Genomic DNA, 22,105 nt, shown 5'->3' with positions numbered 1-22,105 from the left:
TCCCTGACCAGCCCTGAGAGGGGTTTTGGAACCTGTGGATGCAAAGGTGGATATGCCATGTGGAGAGTGTCTGGTCCAGCCCCATGGCAGGGACAGAGCTGGGTGACAGCATTTTCACCCTGTGCTGTGGCCCGTGGCTCCCCTGTGGGGACAGGGACAATGACACTCAGCTCAGGTCACAGACAAGCTGTGCCACAGGTGCCATTTCTGCCCTGGCAGCAGGATGTGCCAGCAGGGACATCTGGGGCAGCACAGAACAGGGCCAGGGGGCACAGATGGCTGGGGATGCACGGTGACCAGGACACAAGATGGCCAGAGGACAGGGGACAGCCTGCCCCTGACTGCTGAAGGGATGGCAGGGGCCTGACACAGCACCTGACCCTGTCACAGGTGTTGGGGACACTCAGGGAGTGGGACACCGGCCACTGGGCTTGGGGACAGCCACAGCCCTGCCCCGGAGCTGCCCTGCTCTCCTGTTTTGGGGGTGACCACAGCTCCCTCGGAGCCCTCCCTGCTCTGAGCACCGTGTTCTGAGGTGCCTGCAGGGCTGACAGGGGTCCCCAGCTCCTGGCAGGGCGCAGCCCCGGCGAGGGGACTGTCCCATCCTGGGCAGGGCTGTCACCCGCCCGCTCCCCGGGGCTCCCAGCGGGGACAGGGCTGCCACCGGCTCCGCTGAGCTCCCCAAACGCTCCCAGCGGCGGAGCGGGGCGGGAGCTGCGGCCTCCCGGGCCCTGCTGGGCAAACACGGCGGGTGGGAGCTGATCAACCACGGGCACCCTTCGGGCTGCTCCTGCCGTCAGCCATTGTCACCCACCCGCCCGGCACGGCTCGGCCCTGGCACGGCTTGGCACGGCTACCGACAGCCACCAGATCCCCGGGGAGAGGCGGCTCCCTCTGCTGCCCCAGGCAGGGCAGGAGATGGGGAGAGCTCCTCTCGGAGCTTGGTTGTTAATTGTGTTAATTGCAGCCCTGAGATGTGCGAAGGCCTCTGTTTCAGCCCGCGCGTCCGAAGAACCAGTCAGGGCTCTTCAGTTTTCGGTCTTGAAGTTGTTTATTAATTCTTATCTATTAAATTTTCTGTCTGCCCAGCCGAGATCTGCTCAGCAGGGCAGCCACAGGCACTCTGACCACCCTCGAGGCGGTGTTGTCTTTTTATACTACAAACTACATATAACATATTTACAATTACTTTCTAATACTTATCACCTATGTTAGACAGTGCACTTCTACTCTAAACCAATCCCAATGTGCCAGCATCACAGCAGAAGATGGAGGCCTAGAAGAAGGAGAAGAAAGATTAGACATGCCCAAGTTCCTCCATCTTGTTCCCAAAACCCCCATTCCAAAAATCCTAAAATCTACATTTTCACCCTGTGATAATTTTATTATTATACTATTTAAACTTCTGTGGCTTTCAGGTCCTCATACAAAGCTGGTAATTTGCTCCATGGGTCATAATCAAACCCGCAGGTGTTGTGGGCTCTGTGCCAGGGTCTCTGAGCCCCCTGGCAGGGGGTCCCAGGAACTCTGGACACCCAGAGGGATGCACTGAGTTCCGACAAGCTCCCACAGCCTCGGGTCAGTCTGGCTGGAGGAAAGGGCTGCTCTGACCCTTTGGGCAGCTCGGGAGGGTCTGGCCATGCTGGCGAGCAGGTCCAGGTGTGGGACAAGGTGTGGGGAGCTCATGACTTGGCTGCTGGCTCACAGAACTGGGTGTCCCTCTCTGTGGGAAGGAATGGCGCACTTAGGGAACGCCCAAGGCTCAGGAGGACCGCTCCAAGGGCGGGCAGCAGGGAGAGGCAATGCCACTGGGCATGTGGCTTTGCACCCATTCCAGTGCCCAGGGTGGCCATCCCTGCTCCAAACTTTGCCCGGGCCGGACATGAGGAGCTCCTGTTCCCCAGGGCAGGGGTCTCTTGCCTGCAGAGCCTCCCGCTCTGATCCTGCTCAGCCGGGATGCCGCACCGGGGCGGCGGCACAGCCCTGCCCGGGGCTGGCTCACGCTGCCGTTCCCCGAAAGCCAACGGAGCTTCAAAGCTGGGGAAAAGCAGGAACGGCTGTGTCAAATCCTGCACCGGGGCTCCGGCTCTAGCCCTCGCTGCCTGTGGGGCTTTGTGCCAGTAAAGAGATGGGTGGGATTTCTCCGGCACGGGGAGCATCCATCGAGCAGCCGGGAGCTCAAGGTGAAGAGACAAGAGGTAAAACTCATGGGAGTGGTGCGAGCTGGAGCTGACAAAGCCAGGCAGGGAACGCAGCACACGCAGCAGCCCGAGCTCCTGCAAAACCACGGCCCCATCCTCCCTCCAGCGCTGGGGGAGCAGCCACGGACCGTCCAGTCCTGCCCTGTCCCCGCTCCTCTCCGGGCTGTGCCCGTGCCCACGGGGGTTCATCCCCTTGTCCGTGCGCCCACCGTGCCTCGTGGTGCTTCCGCCCGCCCCGGCCACGTGTCCTGTCACCCCCACCCGGGGGCTCTCCTTTCCCCGCATTCCCCACGGTGGCCCCGAGCTGCCGCAGCGCGCTGAGGACGGCAGCCAGCGCAGCCCGGGCCTGCTCCGGGCGGGCACCAGCCTGTCCCGGGGCGCCGCTGCAGCCTGGCTACTGCCCACAGCCGGCCACCCCGGGCCGCTGCCATGGCGGTGCTGGGGCCCGGTTCCACCGCGGCGGGGCCGGGGCCAGGGCCGTAGTGGGGCTGCCCCGACCGACCACGCCCCTGTGACATCACCGCCGCTTCGTCTGACCGCGCCCCTCTGGTATCACCGCCCTTTCTGCCCGACCGCGCCCATCTGACGTCACAGCTGCCGAGCTCAGGCCACGCCCATCAGACCGCCCCGTAGGACCCCGCCCCCTGGCGGACTACCCTTCCCGTCATGCAGCGCGGCGCAGGGCGGGGCTGCTTCCGCTCAGCGCTCGCCGCGCGTCGCCGCTGCTGAGGCCGCTGAGCCGTCGCCGCCCCAGGCCCCTGTCCCGGTCTCGGTCGGAGCCGCCGCCTCCGGACCGGCCCCGCCATGTCGGCCCAGGCACAGATGCGGGCCCTGCTGGACCAGCTCATGGGCACGGCCCGGGACGGTGAGTAGGGGCGGGCGGGGCCTGCAGGAAACGCCGCGGCCTGGCGGCCGCCTCACCGCGCGAGGCCCGGCCCGGCCCGGCCCGGCCCGGCCCGGCTGCTGCCGCCGCTCCGGACCTGCGGCGCGATCCGCTCCCGCCCTCCCGGCTGCGGCCTCGGGGCGGCAGGGCGGGCTGGGCCTGTCCGCGCCCGGCCGGCGGAGCTCCCGCCGCGCCCCCGGCCCCGCAGAGCGGCCGGCGCCGCCCCGCCGCCCCGGGCCCCGCTGCCGCGGACAGGCGCGGGGCCGGCTCCGTGCCCCACGTCCGCAGGCGCGTAGGTAGGTGTGCCCGCAACGCCCGGTGCTGTCCGGGACGAGAAATGTGACAGCCCGTGCAAAATACGTTCCCGCTGCGGTTTGTGTCTCCCTTCTGCGACTCGCTGGGTACTTAAATTCCCTTTGGCACGTTAGCAGGGCTGTCCAGGCACTTTGCACTTTGTTTCGTAAGTGAATAAGTGCTTTTCTTTCTCTGTGTATTGAGTTGCTATTGAATTGCTTCCCATATTTTTATTTCATACAAACTGAACAATTGTGGCCCCTCTATTTTATTTATAAAGGTTCAGTGTATCTTTGCCTGCCTACATCAATCTGCAAGGGAGTTGCAGAAAAGCCTCATGTTCATCGAGCCGTGAGTCACAACCAATTTTTAAAGCTGTTATAACAAAAAAAAAAAGTGTTTGCTTTTTTTCACAAGTAACTTTAAAGTGTAGCTTAGAAAGAAAAAAAAAATTAAAAAAAATTTCAGTAGACACGACATTATTCCTGGATGCTTGTGAATCCTAAACTATATTCATACTTTAGTATTACACATACCTGTGTCATATGCACAGATGAGCTTTAAAATTGTCACATACCATTACCACTTTGCCTTTACTTTTATGTATCATTCCCCTGACTTCCTTACTGCAGGTGTGGGCAAGAAAGCTTTTCCTTTAAAACTTTTCAACAATGGGCATAAAATTCTGCAGCTGAGGTCTTGAAGAATGCAGATGGGTATAGTATGTGTTGGAGCTCGCAGTGTGTATTGACTAACTTTGTTCTTTTTTTATTATTTTTTTTTTGCTTTTCTGATATTGTCTCGTTTAAGTGGCTCCTGAGTGTAAAATGTCCTCTGAGGGTGGGCTGGGGGAGGGCAGCACGTGGTGTGTTCCAGGCCAGGACCTGCCAGCTCCTTCCTTGCAGGGCCTGGGACAGCACACCCTGCATAGCTGGGTTCCAAACAAACGGACTGATGATGGCTCAATTATCACCTGAGCAAAGAGCCCTTGCCTGTCAATTTTGCCCAGCACAGCCCTGTTTTGTGATCTGCTAGCGTGGGGTTCGGTATCTCCTGCCCTTTTTTCACAGTAAGAAAAAGAAAGGGTGGAGAAAATAACCAGGTTTTGGCTGGGAGCCAGCCTGTCTGTCTCCTTTTCTCCTCTGGCTGTGCTGCTGCTTTATGTGGATGACAGGCCTTGGACATTGCTTGGCTCGCCAGCACTGTGTTTAACATGGTGTCCTGGGTGAATAAATGCTAAAGTAGTGTTTGTTGCCAATTATAAGTGTTCCAGAATATCCTGTTACCCTCTAAGCTTTTTTTTTTTTAATTTTTTTGAGTAATTTTGGGGAGCAGGAGCACCAAATATTTTAATCTGCATATAGAGGTGAAATGTTCATGCTGATGCCTCTGTTCTCCTGGTGTTCTAATGTCTCCTTATTTAAACCACACATGAATTGCAGGAGATGAAACCAGACAAAGGGTGAAGTTCACAGACGACCGTGTGTGCAAGAGCCACCTGCTGGATTGCTGTCCCCACGATATCCTGGCTGGAACAGTAAGTGTGTCCTCTGGGATGAGGGGTTCTGCTGAGGAGGGTGTTGGTACAGCTCTTGTCTGTGCAGGGTGGGTGACTTCTAGGAGAGATCAGGTTTCTGTGCCCAGAGAGCAGGCACAATCCTAGTTCCACTTCCTGTGATCTTGTATGGAACCGCTCTCACTTCTCAAAAAAAACCCCAAACAGATAAAAAACCAAACCAGGAGTTCTCAGAATTCACCTGAAATGCTTTTTCTTTTACAATCCTGTGAGAAGTTGCAAAATTATTTCTGTTTTAGCAGTTTGAGGTAGTCAGAGCTTGCACCTTGTCCCATGGTGGTTCCAAGGCTGTAGCTGGGTGCTGCCCTGGTTCACTGCTGCATCCTCAGGTTAGCAAGGGTTTTCTGCACAAATCCTTGGAGATTGTCAGTCTCCTCTCCCCAGCCCTGATGGAAGAGCAGCTTTTCTATTGTTACTGTGATGGTGGTGGCAGGTCACATCTGTGGCTCAGTGTTGGTTGTTTGAGCTGCTTTGGGATTTGTGTCACTCTGCCCCACTGCTTTCAAACAGTTCCCTCAGCTCCTTTGCTGTTCCCTCTGTGGGAACAGGGCTGGCCAGTGTTCAAAGGTTTGGCTCATGAGCTACCTCTGAGAGCAGAAGGTGATGTGGGCTTTTAGCAGTGAGCTCTTGTGAAGGAAGTGTTCACTTGAGGCTCCCAGATGAAAGCTGCAGCCTGACTTTGGAAAGAAAACTGTGTCTTTTGTCACCATCACTGTGCAGCAGGCACAGGATGGAGGTGAATGTGGATGTTTGAAATCCATCTTTGCCCTTGCTGTTTGCATGAAATGCTGTGGCAATTCAGTGTCTGTCCATTTAAACCAGATTGTTGGAAGGTGCTGTGGTTGTTTGCAGCCCTTCCTGCTGCTCCCTGGGGAGCTGGCTGGGCACAGTGGGTCCCCAGCAAAGGGAGGGCTGGTGCTGCTGCCCCTCTGGTGTCACCACCATAGCAGCAGTGTGGCAGCACTGGTAGGAGCTCTACCAAAAGCTGCCTCTGCTCTGAGCACTCAGGCTTTAGCTTCTCAGTAGCTCCTTTGCAGAATAAGATTGGAAAAGCTGAATACCAATCTCTGTAGCTCTGTTTTTTAGAATTCATTTGAAGCTCAGATGTGTTTTGCAGTGATTGTTCCATCAGCCTCTGTGTTACTTCACCTCCATTTGAGAATTTTAAACTTCCATCCTTTGTAGAGGTCACTGTGGTCAGGGTGTGTTTTTTGACACAGTTTTTTGGGCCCAAAGGGTGTTTTGAAGATGAAGGCTGCCTACTGCCTCTCCTGGCAGGTTTTCAGAAAGAGGGTAAATGGGGAGTTGAAGGGCTGGTTCAGCATAAGTGATGTGTGTGAGCTGGTGCCAAAGCATGCAGCAAGTCTGAAGTGTTTCAGGTGGGTTCTGAGTCTCCTGGGACAGAGAAGCACCTTGAGGAATTGGTTTCTTCTGCTTTTGTTGTTACTTGTCCTGATTGAGTTGTCCTTTCCCTCTCACTGTGGGGTTTGTGCTCAGAAGCTGCAGGAGCAGGAAGAAAGGCTGCTCCTGCCCAAGGGATCTTGTGGCTCACTCAGGGTGGTGTGGTGGCCCTGAGGTGGGTGTGGAGCTCTGCCCCTCTCCCAGCAGGTTCCTGGGGGCCAGAGCAAGTGTTGGTGCTGCAGATCTGTGTTGAAAGAACATGTGATGTCCAGAACAGGAAGAGCATTTCAGCTGTCCCTGCTGCCAGTACAGAGTGAAACTGAGCTGGAATGTGCAGCTCCCTCGTGATCCCAGGCAGCTTCAATGGCACTCCCCAGTGCTCTGCTAGGGAAGAGATGGGTGAATCTGTCTCAGCTGGGTGGGGTGTAACCCATCTCTGGGTGTGTTACTGCAGAAATCAGGACTTTTTGGAAACTTCCAACAGATGCTCTTGGCCTTCTGTGCTTGCTGTGTTGTGCCCTCCCCTAAGGCATTGTTGCTGCTGCATCCTTGATGTGTGCAGATATTCCTTAGTGGGAACTGATTGAAGGCAGCAGGAAGCTGATCCCTTGGGGAGCTGTGCTCAGTGAAATGTGATGGACTCCCTCTCACTGACCTTCAGGTGCAGAGTAAGAAAAGGAGTCCAGACTGTTAACAAAGCTCTGGAATATTCCTGAGGGCTGCAGGAGGCCTGTTGATGTTTGCTTTGTTTAGGTGTACGAATGTCACTGATTGTAAGAGTTGTTATTTTAACTTGGTTTGTTCCTGTGATTATTCTCTTTTTGGCCTCAGAAATTTGTCTAAACTTGCCACTAAATAACCTACAGTGGTTCTCTTTGGTCTCTGTGGGTAAGGAGGAACATTCTGGGAGAGCAGAAGTTGGTTTAGTGGGCCCATGGGCTGTTACCTTTGCATCCACATCCTTTGTGGTGAGTGCTGAGTTCTCCATGCAGCTCATGGTGAGTGTATTTCTGTCAGTGAAAGTGTTGTAGCACATTGAGAGATGGCATCAGCTGGCAATTCTCCTGAATTTCAGCTCCACTAAGAGGTGGACAGATGAGCCTCAAAGCTGCCCAGACTGAACATACCCTGGAAATGACATCCAGGGAATTAATTGTGTACCCTGCTGGAGAATATGAGTTGAAATCTGTAGGTTCTAGAAATGTTTTTGTGGGTTGAGAGGGGAGGGGTCGGTGCTTTCCTTTTTCACTTGGATGAAACTCTGCATCTCTGATCACTGTTAAAGCATCTTTGTGGAAATTTCATTTTGTGGTGAGTTGCCAGTTCAGTGGAAATCATCAGAGATCCCTCAGAATGTGAATTTCTCAGCAAATGTGAGCAGGACTAATTATCAGTGACATCTAAATGTCTTCAGTCTTTGTGTGTATGTGGAGTTCAATCTTTGCTCAGGCTCTGCCTGTCTCACATAGCTGTGTTTTAAACCAGCCAGTGTTGAGTGGAGCAGGCTGTGGGCTCTGTGGAAAGGGTGAGTGTTCTGTGAGCCCTCCTTGGCATGAGGGGAGGCTTTGAGGCAGAGGGCTGATGGTCCTGCCCCGAGTGAGCAACACCTGTGGAAGTCTCCTTGCACTTGAGCATCTCAGAGGGTGTGGAGGAAGATTTGAGGTTTATAAACTAGTGAGAACTGAATGTTCTTCCCTGAGGAAAGTTTAGGGATTTGTTAACAAGCAGGGAGAGGAATTGGGAGCTTCAGAACAAGCATTGGCTGTTCCAAAGTGGTGAGAGCCCCTTCTCTGAAGTGGGGTTATTGGCTCAGATAAGAATATTTATAATGTGTGACAATCACATCCAATACCATTATTTTCTCCCTATCTTGGAAAGTGATCTCAGTAGCATGACCAGAAGAATGAAAGATTGTCACATCATAGAAAGTTATTTTTGTGGTACAATAACAGGAACTCTCTAGCATTCTTTGAAGTGGCTTGCCTGAAGTTGAGAATGATCAGGCTCTAAAAGTACCAAAGTGCTTTTTTTGCAGGCATTACATTTCTACCATTAGAGAGCTCAGCAGGAGTATTCTGGATGCAGTGTCTGTTTCTGTGGCCTGCTGCCTCTGGTAGCCTCTGTGGCCTCCTGGTTCTGGTAAATATGAGCAAAATGAGGAAGGCTAAATAGCAGCAAGTCATCTGGATTTTTTTTTCTTTTTTTAGAAGAATAAAAATTTAGGTGCCAGTAATAGGCACCTGCTGAAAACCTGAGCATAAACTGGTAGAGTTTGCTTTAGTTGCTTTGCTTCATTCTAAACACTGCTCTCTGAGTGCACTGTTTCATGTGAGCATCCCCAGCTTTTAGTTTGTGATATTCCACAGGGATTCAGAGTTATCCCAGCTCAGCTTTCTCTGCAGTTCACTGAGCTGACCCCTGTTGTGCATGTTGAGGTTTGGGCTCCTGGGGACTGGTGGTGACAGTGAGAGAAGAGGGTGGGGATTTGGGATGTTCCTTCGTGCAATGACATGTACCTGCCATTCCTACAGTGGCTCACAATTAGGGCTTTTATTATTTTGGCTTTCAAAATGTCATTTTCTACTTTAGGAGTAAGGGGAAGGTTCTTTGTTACAAATTGATAATGTTGAAATGCAGCTTCCATGTCTTGAGCATAATTGACTTGGGTTCATGTGGCTACTAACTGCTAGGTGGGAGAAACAATAACAAATTCAAGTAGTGGAGTGCAGTGGGAGGGAAGGGCAGCTTTCTGGGAAGGGAGATGCTCTTAAATCTCTCATTAAATGGGCTTATATGTTGGACTTTGCTTTGCTGGGCAGGTTTTCAAATTCCAGGCTGCAGCTGGATGTGGGAAGGGTCTGGCTGTGGAATTAACACTGTCTGTTGTTGCTGAGTGTGGGCTTGTGCATTGCTGCTGGCTGTAGCCCTTAATCCTTTTAAGTCCTTTTGTTGTTGGTAGGGAGCATTCTGTGTGTGTCCCACAATTTGTTGTGCCATATGTTCCTTGGGCTCATCCTGACACAGATGTGCATTTCCAGAGGAGATTTAAACAGGCTGCAGTGTGTTTTCCTGGGCTGTGTTTCCAGGATCACAAAACAAGTTCTGGCAAGCATGTGGTTCTTGTGGTTCTGGTACTGAGAGGTTAAGAGAAAGCTGCTTTTCTGAAAATACTTTATTTTGATATGATGCAGTTGGCAAGAGACATCTGCTGCTTGGAGGGTTCTTATGTGGGTTCTCCTTTTTCTTCTAACAGAGAATGGACCTGGGAGAATGTACAAAGATCCATGACTTGGCTCTGAGAGCAGATTATGAGATTGCAAGTAAAGAGAGAGACCTGTTTTTTGAGCTGGATGTAAGTATGAAGAAATTTTAGTTACTTTTGGGGAAACTGCTTCTTGAATTTACTGGGCTGAACAGTAGAACTCAGTGGCCATTTCAGCACATCATGTTGCTTGATGTGTTACCTGTCCGGAATGTGCAGCCCCTTCCTGAATGTCAGCCTGGCTGCTGACTGGAGAATGCAGAATTAATTATGGCCTTTGCCACCCCATTAGCCCAGGGAGCTGGGAGGCTCCTGGCATTCCTTGGATCCCACAGCTGCTGCTCTGTACCAGGTTCTTGTAACCTGCTGCCCTGTCCCACAAAGAGATTTAACATTAAAAACCTTCTGTTCAGTAGTTTAACTTTTGTCAGATTTAGCTTTCATTTCACCTTTCTGTGGTGGAACAGATCAAGGGGAAGCACAATTCTGTCTTTCCCTTTCATGTTATTCCAGTGCTTTTGTCTTTGTGCCTGTTGCTCCTGCATAGGAAGGAAGTTCCAGTGCAAAGCAATGTTGATGTGTCAGAATAAAGGAACTGGGTCAGGTTTACAGGGCAGGGGTCAAATGTAAATTGTTCTGCAAAATGTCATTTGGTTTTTTCTCAAAGCATCAATTCTTGAGGTTGTTTGTGCATTATACAGGATTGCAGCTGTTGGCTGTCAAAGCTACATCTGGCACAGAGAGCAGCTTCATTCATAATTCTTTGTCTGATCATGCAGGCCATGGATCACCTGGAATCCTTCATTGCAGAGTGTGACAGGAGAACAGAACTGGCCAAGAAACGCCTGGCTGAGACACAGGAGGAGATCAGTGCTGAAGTGTCTGCAAAGGTATTGGCCTCTCACTGGGCATTGCTTCTGAAAGTCCCACTGGGAGCACTGGGGCTCTCTCTGACACCAGTGATAGTGGGGAGTAAGGCTCCACAGAGGATTTGGGGATTCCAGTCATCCTCCCCAAATGGCTGCTCTGGCCATTCTGGAGGCAAAGAGCACCAAGGACTCTCAAAGAGATTGCTTTAGAATGGAAATAAAGCATATTGATTTCTTCCCTGTGCTGTGAAATGTTACCATAATAATTTAGAATAGTAAGTCCATCATCCCCTGATTTTTGTTTCATTTAACAAATGCTCATGGAGTTTCCTTTTTGGAAACTCACCTAATTGGGCCAATACAAGACATTTCTGAAGCTGATTTTGTGGCCTCTATGCTCACCTGTAAGCCAGAAATGACTGGCAGATCATGATCTCTCCACATCCAGTTTCTCTTTTTGCCACATATCTGTGACTCTGTTAACATTGGTCCACCAGTCCCTTTTGTTGAAAACTTTTGGAGATTCATGGTCATCTTCCAACAACAGATTTCTTTTCTTCAACACAATATTTCTTTTAAAAAAATGAAAAGTTCTCCTGCAAGCTTTATCACATTTTTATCTTACTAAAAACTAACTATTCTTTTCAGGCAGAGAAAGTCCATGAGCTGAATGAAGATATTGGAAAACTCCTAGCTAAAGCAGAGCAGCTGGGAGCTGAAGGAAATGTTGATGAGTCTCAGAAGATCCTGATGGAAGTGGAGAAAGTCCGGGCAAAAAAGAAAGAGGCAGAGGTACAGTGCTGGCTCTCCTGTGGGTTGGCTGGGTGGTGCTTTCTGCCTCACACCTCCTTTTCAGTTCCAGCTATGTGCCAGCAAACAGGTGGCCAGTGTGGTGTGGTGGATGAAATGATTTTTAGAAACTTTTATCTAGTGCAGGGAGGGTTTCATGCTCTGAAATATTTGGTCACCAGTCCCTTGCAGGGATAGATTTTGGGTTAGCTATGCCCACAAAGCGTTTGTGTGGCACCTCCTTTGTGTGAGGGTGGGTTTTGATTCTTCAAAGCAATTCTTTGCAGGGGTTTCCCTGGAGGGTTGTGTCTCCCTGACATTTGTGTGGGTTTTCTTGCCTCCCTGTAGGAAGAATACAGAAATTCAATGCCTGCATCCAGTTTCCAGCAGCAGAAGCTGCGTGTGTGTGAAGTCTGTTCAGCATATCTGGGTCTCCATGACAACGACCGGCGTCTTGCTGACCACTTTGGAGGCAAATTACACTTGGGTTTCATTCAGATTCGTGAGAAACTGGATCAGCTGAGGGTAATCCTCTCTGTTTTAAACCACCCCTTTGTAGTTCTGAAGACCTTGAACACTTCTATTAAATTAATACAGAATTCTTTGCAGAGGGCTTGTAAAAGCTCAGAAATTTCCAACTGCAGAATTCCTAAAGCATCAAACAGAGCTTTGTTTAGCCTTATCTTGGGTTCTGTTCTCTCTTTTCTGGGTAACTAAATATGTACCCTCAGAATCAGTCAAACCACAGCACTGCTATAATTTATTCCTTTGAGTTTTGGTACAGTAATTCTTATTAACATGACAGAAATTTGTTACTCTGGGTATTTTTTTGACTTTAAAACTTCGTAATGAAATGTTTGAACTGAAGTTTCACATGGTTCTGTCAGTGAACAGATCTTGACTAGCTGAAGCCATTAGGAGTTTTCTGAAATTATTCATAATGGGTTGTGGTACTGGCTTTGCTTGCAAACAGAGACCTTTAGCTGAGTCAGAGTTGTGATTCCTGTGCCTCACTCACAGTCCATTGAGGTCAGTGCCTCAACTGAGAAAAATGAGAACCTTGACAGAGGTCTTAACTCAGCACATAAAATGCAGTGCAATGGTTCTTTGTCTTGCTACTGGAATGGTCTTCCTGCAGATCTGACCTGTTACTGTGTGGCTGTAAATAATGGCTGTTACTGCATGGCTGAAATATGATGTGGGTTTGTTTTTTCCCCCTAGAAAACAGTGGCAGAAAAGCAAGAGAAGAGAAACCAGGATCGTTTGAGACGGAGAGAGGAGAGAGAACGAGAGGAGAGGATGGGCAGACGGTGAGTGGGACCTGGCCTGTAAAGTTTAGAAATATCAGATTCCTTGTACCTGAGCACTGCAGGAGTTCAGCATCTGCTTCTGGAGTGGCTGTTGGATGTGCTCCAGATGCTGTGTGAGCATCTTGGGATTCAGTTAAAGATTAAAACAATGCCCAAATCCTCCACTCCTCCATCTTAGAGTGATTGTACATGTATTTTGATCTCCCCTATGTGTCTGAAGGGTGGGAGTTCCCTGTAGTCCTGAGGCTTATATTGGCCTAATCCCTGTCTTAGGGAATCTGAATCTGGATAAAATATCTTCATCCAGAGCACCTGAGTGGGAAAGTGTAAGATGAGCGAGGACTAGGCTTGCTCAAAGGGCAGGAATTCCCTGGACAGCCCTCCTCACTGCTTGGAGACTTAGAGGTGACAACAGGCTGGTGTCCATGTGCCAATAATGGACTGCATGTAACTTTGCTACAATCAGTGAGGTGTTCTGGCAAGCATTTCCTAAGGAAGCTGAGAGATCCCAAGGAGTGGCTGCTTCTGGTGCTTGTAGCTATGTGTCACCTTCTGCTCAGATGTCTGTCATTCCTGAGCAGTGGGAGGGGCTGGTTTTCTGATTGGTTTTCTCAGGACAAGCTCTTCTGCATCTTGCTAGCTGAACTGGACAAACAATTTCTTCTGTACTTAAACTGAAGTTGCTGTGTGTAAACAGCTCAGCTAGCAGCCTGGTGTGGGGAGGGTGGTTATTTGCAGGGCTCAGGCAGAGGAGGTGGCTGGGCAGGAATGCTGTTCTGATTGTCACAGCATTTCCCTGCTTGTTTACCTTGTGTGTTTCTCCTCGTGTACTTCTTGCATCAAAAAGACCCCAACCTTGCTGCCTGTGCAGAGCTATTTTTGAAACTCAGAGTCAGCTGAAGAGTGACTTTGTCTGAGGAATATGAGATTTATAACTGCAGTGTACTCTAAGATGATGCTGGCTCTGGCTATACACTGCTGGAATTGCTGACAAATACCAGCATGGTCATTTTTGTTTATTATAAAGATGGGAGCCCCAAACTGTTACTCATTATCCACATAATTTTATACATGTTATGCATAACTCCAGTTAGGGTGTTAATGTGGATTTTCTCTGGGGATTTCCTGATGTGTTTTGAAGGAGCAGTTCATGCTACAGCTTTCTGTGGAACTGCAGCACTTCATGGACAGCCTCACAACTTTCTGTTACCCATGCAACTGTAATGCAGTTGAGTTTGGGAGCTGCAGGATCTGGCAGTAGCTTTTCAGTGCAGGAGTTAATCAGAAGGGACTGCTGTTGCTGCTGCTGTGGTCAGAGGGGAGGAAGTGAAATGGGAAGTGTCTTCTCATGCAGCTGCTTCATGGCAGACCCACAGCAGGACTCTGCCTAAAATGGGCTCAGTTTGTCTCCATGGTGCCTCTTCTTCCTGGAGGTCATTTCTCTGTAAAAATTGCTCAACAGAGTTGTTAAGGAAGAACCCTCTGGATCTCTTTGTTGATCCACATCTTCTCAAAATGCTGGTTTTCTTCCTCCTGTGGTGTGGCTGTGGTTTTGTTTTAGTGGTTTTTAGAACAAAAAACCTCAAGCCCTCAGTTCTTGAGAGCTGAAGAGCCTCTAGATTTCACAGGTAGTGCATATGTGGATGCATCTGATGAGGGGCTTTGAAAGCTGCTTTGGAATGTTTATATAAGGCTTAAAATAGGAAAGCTCTAAGAACTGCATGGAGCTGGCCTAAAGTCTGAGTTCTTGCTGTTTCCATATGTGACAGCACTCAGAGACTGTGGCCTTTGCTCTGGCTCTGTGCAGAGGCACCTGTGTGCTCCACAGGAAAGCTTGTTAAGGAGTCAGGAATGCCATAAGGAAGAGGTCAACTCAATTGCCTCTCCACAATGAGAACTTGACCTGAGGGAGGACAGTGTCTCTCCCAGTGGACACTCAGTGTCAGAGCTGAGGTTAGAGTCCAGATTTCTTGGTCACTTACCTGCTGGGAGCTGTGCACACCATGCTCACAGAGGCATTTTTCCATCAAAAACTAATTGGTGATGTCTACCACCTTCCAGCCAGACTCTCTTATCCAGAGCTTGGTACTTTAAGGAACTGCAGGAAACATGTTTCCTTCAGAACTCTTCTTGTCAGCTCCTATACAGCACCTTCATGGTGTTACTTCAGTGAGAGGAAGAGTATGGCTTGACTTTGGGAGTCTTTATTGACAGGCACTGTGGCATCCCTGCAAACCTGTGCATTCCCTTGTCAAACTCTGCATCTCAATTAATTAATTAATTAATTAGTCAGTAAGCTGTGATTGCACATAGGAATGAGTGAACTGGATTCCACCCTAGTGGTAATAAACACAAGTTTTGTGTGATATTCCTGGTGGCTGTTGGGTACTCAGTAATCCCTTGAGGCTGGAATTCTGTGCAGAAGTGGCGTGCTGGGAGTGCAGAAATCAGTGTTTGCTCCCACAGAACACCAGCAAACAAGACTGGTGGAGGTGCCACATGGATTTCCTTTGTGTTAAGCTGGACAAAAGACAGGTTATGAAACTCAGCAGAAAGTTTCTGTGATACAGGGACAAAAAGAGAGGAAAAAATAAATAAAATAGACTTGCTCAGTCCTCTTGCTCTTATAGACACCAATCTTCTTTGTCTCCTGCTGTACAATGATCAGGCTAGTAAGGACAATGCTGTTCTCTTGGATACTTCCTGAATCCTGAAGTTTGGTTCTAGGGAGTGATTATCAGATGTTTTTGTGCATATCCCTGCTTGCATGATAGGCATGAAAAGGCAGCCAGGCTTTTCAGGGGATGTGGAAGGGCTTTTGTGGATGTGTGCACTGGTGGTTCACAATAAAGTGATCAGGAGGAAAAAGAACAGTAAGAACTTGGAGTAATTACAACCACCAGAAGAATCCAGCTGCCTGCCAGGTGCCTCCAGGAGGTTCTGCTGCTGTGTCAGGTTCTGTTGTTACTGGGAATGGAGGTGTGTGGTTACTGCCTTGCTCTCCAGCTTTATCAGCTTCCCCTTCAGCTGGTCATGTGTGTAGACTCCAAGTTCAGCTCCACTTTGTTTACAGTCCTTACCTGAATTCCCTTCTAAATTTGGGGGCTTTTTTAACTTTGTACCACGACTGAACAATCCTATTTCACTGAAGAAATGTCAGTGCACATAGATTTTCTTAATCTTGTCTTATCCAGGCATGGTTTTAAATTATGTTATTAAAACAGATGCTTCTCTGTTGCTTCTTAAATTCTTGTCTGTGTGTAGCTTTCATGTCAGGGTGCCAGAGCAGCTCTGTGGGGTGTAAATTGAACCTGTGTGTGAGTCTGTGCAGTGGGGAGCAGTTGCAGGAGTGAGACTCTGAGTCACTAAACAGGGAGAGGAGCCACTTCTTAATTAAAGCAAAACAAGACTGTTCAGACAGCGTGTGATGTTCATCTGGCTCTGAAATGTGGCCACAGAGGAAGAGGGAGGGTGGAGCCTCCATGTGCAGAGGTATTTTAAGTGGTGCTGAGTAATGGTGCTGCTGAAGCTGAAAGAATTCTGCCGTTGTTATTTACAAACTGTCAGGAGCTAATGCTGACAGCAGTAAGCTCAGAGTGCCACACATGAGCTCTGAAGCTCGTGGAATGTGAGAAAGGAGAGCAAGGCCTGGATTATTCTTCTCAAGTGCTTTCTAAGGATTTTCAGTTTATCTCTGTCACTTGTCAGTAATAGTTCTTCTCTTGTGGCCGTGTCCCCTCTTTTTTCCTAGTTATCTTTCCCAAAAAGGAAAAACAAATTGTTGCAAATTTCTTCTAATGTTTGGTAAACAAATACAAGGAGCGAGAAAAGACTGGTTTTTTTATTCAAACCCCTTTAGCATGCAACTTCCTCAAAGGAACCAAAATCAGAAAACTGGCAGATGTCTTTCTGATTGAGAGTGGCACTTCTCGAAAATGTCAGAGTTGATCCAGCTGGTGTTAGACTGCAGGGAGTAAATAGTAACAAATATCCACAGAAAATTAGTTGGAAAGGTTCATTGGGATGCTTTATTAATAGTATCTGATTTCTAGACTTTTCTGTAGTGACAGGAAGCGCAGTGTGCAGAAATTAATGTTTTCCTGTTTTTGACAAATTCTTGTTCCTAAAATTGAAGCTAACAAAATGTTTTATTTGCAAGCTTTTTTTTTTTTTTTTAATAATATATCACTTGAGGTATTGATTATTCCTGTGAAGAGCTGTCAGGATGGATGAATTTTCCTCCTGAAAACCCACTGGCTCTATCATAATTTTTCTCACTTAACTCTCCTCTCTTTTCTAGGTCTGGATCAAGAAATAGAGATCGTCGAAGGTGAGTACCCCGTTCTGCACTTCTCCCAAATGCCTGGTTGTGTTTCTCTCTAGCTGAGGTTTTTCCTGGGTCTCACCAGTAGAGTTCACTCAGTGCCTCAGTGTCAGGTTTGCTCCCTGGAAGAGATGGGAAGTGCAGTTTGGGCAGCTCCCTGGTGCTGCTGAGCTTGGGGTGGCTCCTGGGGCTGTAGGTCAGGGGCTGAGTAGCCCGGCCAGGATGGGCTCTGTGCTCCAGTGTGAGCCCATGGATGTCCCTGAAGCCTCTTTTCATAAATACCTGATACACTCCCATGACTGTAATGTCTGAAGTATCTGTTGTATATATGATACCTCAGATGTGAAAATACAGAGATTTGAGATTAAAACCCCCACATCTCTGGGAAGAGCTTGCCTTAATGCTATGGCAACACGCTCTGTGATAATGGACCTGGAGATTTCCCTGCCTACTGCTTTGGCATCTTTCTTATTTTTAAAGCAGGGTGGAATAAATCTGCTTTTAAAGTGCAGGACATTCACAAGGAAGATTCTCTTAGGGTTATGGTAACATCACAGGCCATTTCCTTTGGCCTCACTTGTGAGCAATGCAGGTTGTAAGCTCTGCTCTGTCCCTTGCCACATGCTTACAATAACGGTGGGAGCTTTTTCTATAAGCTTTCCAACAAACTGAGTAACCCATGGCATTCTCTTGGTAGCACAAGGCCCAGGAGGAGGCAGCTGCCCACTGTGTGGGTGTGGGCGGGGATGTCGACGGCAGAGGCTGGACTGAGTCGATGCTCTGGGTATTTGTTACTCAGGAGAGGCTGAGAGGCGGCTGAGGGCACGGGCGTGAGGCAGCTGAGGGGGCAGAGGTGAGGCAGCCGAGGGGGCAGAGGTGAGGCAGCCGAGGGGGCAGGCGTGAGGCAGCCGAGGGGGCAGGCGTGAGGCAGCTGAGGGGGCAGGCGTGAGGCAGCTGAGGGGGCAGGCGTGAGGCAGCTGAGGGGGCAGGCGTGAGGCAGCTGAGGGGGCAGGTGTGAGGCAGCTGAGGGGGCAGGTGTGAGGCCCTGAGGGTGCAGGCGTGAGGCAGCTGAGGGGGCAGGCGTGAGGCAGCTGAGGTACATATGTAAGGCCCTGAGGGCGCAGATATGAGGCCCTGAGGGCGCAGGCGTGAGGAAGCTGAGGTACATATGTGAGGCCCTGAGGGCGCAGGTGTGAGGCCCTGAGGGTGCAGGTGTGAGGCGCTGAGCCCGTGTGTATTCCCTGCAGATCCCGGTCCCGCGAGCGGAGGCGGAGACGCTCCAGATCAGCCTCCCGGGAGCGGCGGAAGTCGCGCTCGCGCTCCCGGGACCGACACCGACGCCACCGGAGCCGCTCCCGCAGCCACAGCAGAGGGCACCGCCGGGGCTCCAGAGACAGGAGCTCAAAACACAAGTAGGTATTCCACACTGGGTGCTTCTGCAAAGGGGAGTCCTTGGCTCACAGTGACCTCCCTGACCCGTAGAGTGAGCAGGGTTCTCCAGAGCAGCTGTGCCAGCCTGTGCCAGCTCCTGGGCCAAAGCAGGATTCCCCAGGGGTCTCAGCTGTACAGCAGGATCCCAGCTGAGAGGAGAGTCTAGGAGATAGAACAGGTTCCCTGGTTTGCAGTGCTGAGCCTCGAGATGCTCCTTGGATGGGAAGCAGCACCCTCAGCTAGCTGAGCTTCCTGGGCCTGTAGAAGCCAAGTGCCTGAGAGGCAGTTTGGATATTACATTTCTGTAGTTATTTTCTGCCTCCCAGATTCCTTCTCTCAGTGCTGGCATTGGGAAGGAGTCTATGATTTGAGATCTGGGGGCAGTCTTCTGTTAGAAGGCTGCTTGAGAGAGACAGAATTCTTTAGGAATCAGCACTTTTTCCTCCTGAAAAAGAAATACAGGAGGAGTATGCCATTCTTCTGTCTCTGAGGAGAAGCACTATAGTCCAGAGAAGGGCTTTAAGTCTTTCTGAAATTCAGCAAGACAGCCTCTGTGTTGGAGGAAGGATGAGGCAAGTGTGTGTAGGGTATTAGAAAAATTGACTGGAATCACTGTGTTCCCTTACAACCCTTCTAAGCCCAGGAGCAGGTCTGCCTCCAGGTGCTTGCTGAGGTTACATCTGGATTTTTTTAAAGCCTCCTGCTTAATAGGGGAGTGCTTGAGCCCTGTCACCTGATTAGGTACCAGCAAGTACAATTCTAGAAGTATAATTCTAGAAACAAACCTACTGTTGTGTGTCTTGTGTCAGTTTAGCTAAGGGGTGAGAACAGCTTTTCTTTTAAAGACACCTGGTGAATGGGAGGGAAATAATGGTCTGAAAAATAAGTCTGTTAATAATTGAGGGGGGTTGTAAATACTGTTGATTCTCCAATGGCTGAGATACTAAAGTGCTTTTTTAAATCTGTCTTGAACATGAAAAATAAAGAAAAGAAGTTTGGACAATTAGGAAGTGAGGAAGATCCTGTAATAACTATTACTAAAGAGCAGGTAAGGGATTACTTCGGAACCCCTGAACACATCCAAACCAGCCCATGAGACTGCAGGGGGATTGGCCAGCTCACACACCTGCACAAAACTGCTCAGAGCTGGGGACAGGCCAGGATCAGTCTAAGAAAACAAACGAAAACAAGAGAACAAGCAGCAAAAACCCTGTTTCCTGAAAGAGGGTTAATGAACTCTGCCCTCAGGTTCTGCTGGGCTGAGCTCCCACTTGCTGAAGGAAATGGAGAATGTCACAGGATGTGGAGAGCTCAGGGTAGGAGGTCTGCAGGCAGCAGGCATTGTTGTGGAAAAGGTAGAGAGGCAATGTCATCAGACAGACTGATGTTAAATGACACAGTTTAATGAAAATGAAATGGCTGTTGGTTCTGATGTATCAATTTTGCAGTATTTTCAAACCTTAAAATCAACAAGAATGAAAGTGGAACCTCTAAGGTACCTTCAGTTGTGACTGTAAAAAACCCTGTGTACTGAGCCTTGAAGTAAAATGTAGGAGCTTCTACTGAGCTCCCTCAGGGTCAGCTCCTTTTGAATCCTGCTATTCCCTAAGCTGGCAGGAATCTCACAAGAAACAGCCTTTCAGATTAGACCTAATGTGAGCCTCCTGTTTAATTCTGCGTGGGCTGACACAGGGAAGCGCTGCTGAAAATCTGTGGCTGTGAAAAGCTGTGCTGTGGGCTGGGAATATAAATCTGTACCTTCCTGACTTTGAACCCAGGATGCTGCCAGAGCCAGCAAAGTGAGAAGCCCAGGGCTGAGCCAGCAAAGAATCCAGCTGGTATTTAAAGCAATTGAGCAGAAAGCCAGAGCTTAGGGCATAATGAAAAACTGCTCTGGAAGCCATGAAATGAGCTGAGTCAGAGATGAGGAAAAAATTGTAGGCATCTCAGGATGGCCCAGAAAAATAATGAGGGGCACAGGGAAGATCTGAGAGAGCTCCTGTGGCAACAGCTTGAAAGGATCACTCAGAGGAAGGAGGAACAAAGGCTGTGCTGTGCATGGAAACCTCACAGAGGGCCCAGAGCTGCTCTCATGGGGGACCCTCTCCCCGTGGCACAGCAGCCAGGCACGTTCCTGTAGGGAACCTGCATCCCACAGCCCTGCCAGGGAAAGTTCTGCTCGGTGGGGAGTTGACAGTGTTTACTGTGAAGCTGATAGCAATGGTTTGCTTTGTACTGCAGATCTTCTAGAGATCGATCTTCAAGAGAAAAGTCCCGAGACAGAGAGAGGAAAGAGAAGAGCTCTTCTGAGAGGAGGCACGAGAGCACAAATGGCAAATCTCGTTCCAAGAGGTCAGAAGAGAGAGAAGCTGGCGAGATCTGAACTCAAACGATCTGTGTTGCACTGTAAATAGTCTGATAAACATTCTACACAAAGCCTAAATTTCCCATTTATATTTACTGAATACAACTCATCTTTTGTAGTTTGGGATTTTTATTGTTTGGCAGATAGCTGTGAGTTTGTAGAGACACAAGAGTTACGTACTGTTTAACAGGATTTTGTTTTAGTAGGAATTAAATAAATCTGGATGGATGGTTTTCAGTCCAGGCCAGTGTGGACACCCCGTGTTTGTCCTGACTCAGCGGTCAGGGCCACGCTGTGCCTGGAGCCCTGAGCTGCCCTGACCTTTGTAACGCTTCAGCCCTTTCCAAAATTCCCTCCTGATCCTCTGTGAGCACACCAGTAGCACTGGTTCTCAATTATATTTTTTCCTTCTGTTTATATATGTTAAAAAAAAATCAGATTTCTTTTTTTTTTCTTCCTTTTAGTACTTAGCCATCTCATTTTTATGTCTCCAGCACTTGAGAGTTGCCTCACTTGCCCAGCTAAGGCAAAAAAGATAAAATTTGGCCCTGATCTATTCTGAAAGCTGTTTGTCATTGAGGATGACCAGATGAGCTGAACCATGTTTCTAAGCTGGGCTTAACTCTGGTTTTGGTACCTTTACAGTTCAGATAGCTGAGTTGGTGTGAGCAGAGCAGTGGGAACCTGGCTGCTGTCATCTCTAGGGAGGCACAGCCACAGCTCCTCTGCCTCTGTCCTGTGCTCTCTGCAGCCAGAGCTGCCCGCGGGGCTTTCTGCCCTGCAGCCCAGGGCGTTGCTGTGTTCCAGGCCAGTCAGGCAGAATGTGCCGAGGTGACCGGGGCTGGAGCCCGTGTCCCTCCCGGGAGAGCGGCACCGGCCGCGTCCCCACGCCCTGGGAGCCGCTGCCGTTGTCACTCGCTGATTGCACCTCGGCTTGTTCCCCACGAGGGCAGTGCCAGCCCCAGCCGCGACCCCGGGCCCGGCATTTTGTGGGATCGGTGCGAGCGCAGCCGCTGTCACCCGGCGAGGCCGGAGCCGGGCAGCTGCTCGTTAGCGCGGTTCATTACGGCCGCTAATTGCCGTTCCCAGGGCCGGGCTCCGGCCGGCGCTCCCCTCCCTCCATTCTCTGCCTCCCCCCGAACGCGGCTCCGGTTCCGCCGCGGTGCTGCCCCGGTGTCGGTCCCTAGTGCATGCCCCCCCTTCCCTGTCCGTTTTTACGATGAATTCCGCGGTTTCACGTGTTGTTTTTGTAACCTCCGTGTGGGGCGCGGGGGGCGGCGGGCGCGCACTCGGGGTGCCTGTACGTGCCCGTGCTGTTCTCCCGCGGTCTGAGCGCATTAAAGATCTGTGTTTGTGGCTCCCGCTGCTGCCCGGACTCGTTCTTGCGGGCTCTCCGCCCG

General features: G+C 49.9%; 1 protein-coding gene across 4 annotated transcripts; it reads left to right on the top strand.

Annotated features, from left to right (window-relative positions):
* The first annotated feature begins 2,854 nt into the window (after window positions 1-2,854).
* On the top strand, window positions 2,855-22,066 carry LUC7L (LUC7 like). Of its 4 annotated transcripts, none has more exons than XM_074552692.1 (11): window positions 2,855-3,066; window positions 3,659-3,729; window positions 4,821-4,915; window positions 9,609-9,707; window positions 10,397-10,507; window positions 11,135-11,278; window positions 11,624-11,800; window positions 12,497-12,585; window positions 16,886-16,915; window positions 18,157-18,321; window positions 20,582-22,066. In XM_074552692.1, the coding sequence occupies exons 4-11, from the start codon at window positions 9,612-9,614 to the stop codon at window positions 20,721-20,723; spliced, it is 954 nt and encodes a 317-aa protein (XP_074408793.1). In that variant the 5' UTR covers window positions 2,855-3,066; window positions 3,659-3,729; window positions 4,821-4,915; window positions 9,609-9,611; the 3' UTR covers window positions 20,724-22,066. The 4 variants fall into 4 exon arrangements, with proteins under 4 accessions (XP_074408793.1, XP_074408792.1, XP_074408790.1 ...); XM_074552691.1 differs by lacking the exon at window positions 3,659-3,729 and adding an exon at window positions 19,327-19,388 and having other exon boundaries at window positions 2,869-3,066; window positions 20,582-20,718; XM_074552689.1 differs by lacking the exon at window positions 3,659-3,729 and having other exon boundaries at window positions 2,869-3,066.
* The last annotated feature ends 39 nt before the right edge of the window (window positions 22,067-22,105 follow it).

The sequence above is a fragment of the Zonotrichia albicollis genome, chromosome 16, assembly GCF_047830755.1.
Source record: "Zonotrichia albicollis isolate bZonAlb1 chromosome 16, bZonAlb1.hap1, whole genome shotgun sequence".
Lineage (NCBI taxonomy): Eukaryota > Metazoa > Chordata > Aves > Passeriformes > Passerellidae > Zonotrichia > Zonotrichia albicollis.
The sequence above is the reverse complement of the archived record's forward strand: the minus strand, read 5'-3'. Positions and strand labels throughout refer to the sequence as shown.